The 4,068-nt window shown below is 32.0% G+C and overlaps 1 protein-coding gene across 1 annotated transcript; it reads right to left on the bottom strand.

Annotated features, from left to right (window-relative positions):
- Positions 1–229: 229 nt before the first annotated feature.
- Positions 230–1,249, bottom strand: LOC127561535 (trace amine-associated receptor 7a-like). The gene has a single exon (XM_051996733.1). The coding sequence runs from the start codon at positions 1,247–1,249 to the stop codon at positions 230–232; it is 1,020 nt and encodes a 339-aa protein (XP_051852693.1).
- Between the last annotated feature and the right edge of the window lie 2,819 nt (positions 1,250–4,068).

Here is a 4,068-nt window from a genome sequence, read left to right as displayed (position 1 = left end):
GGTAAGGAGGAAACTGTATATAAGATATACACTAAACTAAAGAATGTTAAAGCAGTAAACAACCTTGAAAATCATTTAACCCAACTTGCTCACATTACATATGAGGAATCTGTGACCAAGAAATTAAATGATTTTTCTGTGCTCACTCAAATAGAAAGTGGTTCAGTTAGGACATGAACCCAGTTTTACTGACTCTAAGCCTGGGGCTCTTTCAACTGAAGCAGATTTTTCAATCTGAAAATAAGTTCATAGAGGAGCAATTTATCCATAGAATTTTGCAACTTAAGACCACTTTGATGGCTTTCCGAAACCAAGGGTAAAAAAAAGCATATATCAAAGGGTTGATGGCAGAGTTTGAGTATGCAAACCAAATCATAATGTCAAAAGCAAGAGGTGGGATTATGTAATTGAAAAAAGAATCAATCATTACAGTGATAAAATAAGGGGACCAGAATACTAAAAAAGCCATCACTGCTATTCCCAAAGTCACAGCTGCTTTTCTCTCTCTTTTTGATACCTTGTCACCTTCTGAAAACATTTTGTTACCCATTTGTTCAATCTTTCTAGCTTGATGTTTAGCTACAGCAAAAATCTTGCTATTCAAACATATCATGATAAAGAAAGGTATAAAGTATAGGAGAGAAGATATAATTACCCAAGTTTTGTTAAACAGTATTTGACAATTTCCTTCACAATGGAGAGCATGCACTACTTCCTCCAGACCTTCTTCATTTGCACCAGTGTATAGTAATGAGAAACTGTACAAGAAGGCAGATATCCAGCTAAGAGCTATGAACACACCTGATAGAGTTACTGTGAATCTGATTGGGTAAAGCAAAGGATCTGTAATGGCTACATATCGATCAACAGAGACAAAGCACAAGTTAAACATGGAAGCTAAACAAAAACAAATATCTAAAGCAGAATGAAACTTGCAGAATCTGTCCCCAAAGTACCAACATGTTTCAACAGACCGTATTGTGCTGAAAGGAAGTACAATTAATCCCAAAGAACAGTCAGCACAGGCCAAGGAGACAACCAGGAAGTTAGAAGGAGAGTGAAGCTGTTTGAAATACATAATTGAAAAAATTACCAGAAGATTTCCACCTACTGTAAGGATTGTGATGAAGCCCAAGACCCCATAGAGACTGATTCGAATTCCAGGAGACCATGGAGTCATCACACAAGAACCACTGATGTTATGAAAGCAGAACTGAACATCTCCATTTTGTTGGTTGATAGAAGCCATGTTTTTTCCCTTTTGCAATTCTCTAGATATCAAATTCTCCAGTTTCTAGAATGATACAAATAAGCCAGTTGCAACTTAAGATTCAGAAATTAAGATAAGATCATGCAATCTTTTCAACACAAGAAAAATCTTCATTTCTTCTGATATTTTCTTCTGAATTCCTAGGATTTGGATTAGAAAGTCAAACTTACACAGAATGTCAAAACTTTATAAATATAAACTTTCAAAATCATCAGAAGAAAAGAATTTGTGGAACTAAAGAGAAACAAAATAAAACAAAAAGCTGTTTTTATATACTAAGTAGAAGTCAATTACTTTGAATCTCCTTATGTTTAGTCTTATGAAACCCTATTTTTCCCAATGAAATAGTATTTGAAGTAATCACAACAGTATTTTACATGTATTTATACATTTCCCCTTGACTTATTTTTTTCACAACCTCTTTTCTCTCCAAAGGACATCCTATTTCTCAAAAGTATAATACCAGAAAGTTTAGAGCAATCAACGATCATCCCATATGACACATTCCCTTAGGGAAGAGGTGTGAGCTCTAAGAAACAAATACCTAACAAGAATTATTGAGTACCATGTATTTAAATTTGTTAGTTTTAAAGATTAATATCAATAGTTTATTAGAAAAAAAGTTAAGTTGAACCAAAAAGTTTATTTTATTTTATTTCTATTTTAATTGACATAAATAATGTGAAGTATAAATACTACCAAAGAGGGAGTAGATTCCTAAATAAAATTGTAAAAATTAAACTATTTATAGTTTAATTAATGAAGAAAACCATGACAGTTAAAAATTCAACAAAATATAAATAATAATAATAATACAGTTTTTGTCACCTGAATCAAAGCACTTATAAAATCTTACCCTACATTGATGATTTTATTGCTATTGCAATATGGAATTATTAAAAATACAAGAATAATGGGCTTTTTTTGCTAAGAATGGCATTTATCTAAATAGGACTTGTGAGGATATATTTTTTAGGAGTCTTGTAAAGATGAAGATGAAAAATGAAACTATGGTTTTGTTGGTATAGAGAATTCTCAGATAAGGAAAGTCCCTACAAATATAGGTCAGTTTCTTCTCTGCATCCTGCCATTTAGGCAGATGTCTAAAGCACTGAGAAGTTACATAACTTTGTCAATATACCATGCTACTTCCATAACAAACCTAGTTTTTTTTTAAAAAGGTTTTAAAGTAAAAGAAGATAAAGATAGAAAAAAACAAACACCTACTATATCCACAAAACTAGAAAGATTAGATTAGATAGATTTGTTATAATATAGAAATAATAATAAATGAGATTCTCAGAAATCCACAGGAGACAAAAGACCCAGTCATAAGATCCATGTAATCAAATTCTCAATAAAATATAGTGTAAAAAAGGCTACTGAACTTAGAATTAGGAATACTTGGTTTAAATCCCAACTCAACCCTTCCTGCTATTTGACCATAAGTGATTGCCTAAAACTCCCAATCTCAGCTTCCCCATCTATAATATGAAGATAATAATAGTACATATCATAAAAGGTTGACATAAGGATCAAATGAGATAATAAATAAAAAACAATTTGCAAAACTTAAATTGTTATATAGATGTTGGCATTTGATATATAAATAAAAAAAACAAGGTATATAAAGATCAAACAAAAACTAGCAAATATGATTGATAGACATCATTGAAAATTGATCAGATATGCTTATGATTTGCATATAACTTTGGAAAGGCATAAATCCATTACAAAGGAAAAATAATAGACAGAGACAGGCATAGATATGCATTAGCTATTATTATAATAGCCCACTGTTTCATTCCAGTTCTTCGCAAATAATTTTGATTTCATATCTACTCTCATTAATGCTTTAAAATTCCATCCCCTCTTTATTTCGTCCTAATAACCAGTCACTTTATTAATCATATGATACTAATTATAGTGGTAGAGGAATAAAATGCCAATGGCCTAAATCCAATCATCTCCCATTTTCCCAATGATTGGTAGTTTTAAATTTAATGAGGTCTATATTCCAGTCCTGTGACCTGGCCATGGCTCCTTATTATTGCTGTGAGCCCAATGCTTACATGATATAATGGAGTAAAAACTTGCCCCAATGATAACCCTGAAGATTATCTTGATGTTTGAGTGAGATGCATTAATTAACCTAAGAATGTCTTTAATAATGTATAGCCAGAATTATCCTGGATGGATAGTACATGGCATCATAGAATGTGTCACTGCAGGAGAGAAAAAATGAAATCCATGGTCTACAAATTCTCATGGAATTACTTAGGAAAAACTTTTTTTGGCTGCTTTTTTCCATCATATGTCTTTTTACTATTTTCCAAACTTGCCTCAGATGACTCATTATGTTCTGTACCCCTACCTACCCTTTAGGAAAAGAGACAATTTCTTTAGGCTAAAGTGTGATATGAATTTGATACACATTTGAGAAAGATCTCATTTAACAAAAGTCTTTTTGCAGTGTTTCAGAGTATTTCAGCACTCAGCTTTCATAAAATCTATTTGAATGTCTTCTCTTAGGGCTCCCTATCCAGGTAATAAACCCCTGCTAATGTTGGTAAGACTATAATTAAGAAAATTATATATGTTTAGGGTAGACTCAAAGCTCTAAAAAGTTTTGCTGGCTGCATAATAAAGGCAGAAATATAACCAAACAAGGAGAAAACGGCCCTTTTCTTTCATCTATATAGGACATTTTGTCTGTGAACAGACAATTTTCAGATGATGAATTAAAACTATTTCTAGCCCTGTGAAAAAATACTCTATGTCACTATTGACCAGAGAAA

Source organism: Antechinus flavipes, chromosome 4 (assembly GCF_016432865.1).
Source record: "Antechinus flavipes isolate AdamAnt ecotype Samford, QLD, Australia chromosome 4, AdamAnt_v2, whole genome shotgun sequence".
Taxonomy (NCBI): domain Eukaryota; kingdom Metazoa; phylum Chordata; class Mammalia; order Dasyuromorphia; family Dasyuridae; genus Antechinus; species Antechinus flavipes.
The sequence above is the reverse complement of the archived record's forward strand: the minus strand, read 5'-3'. Positions and strand labels throughout refer to the sequence as shown.

Excerpts from the sequence above, each read along its gene's own strand:
- LOC127561535 (XM_051996733.1), bottom strand. The coding sequence starts at position 1,249 with ATGGCTTCTATCAACCAACAAAATGGAGATGTTCAGTTCTGCTTTCAT.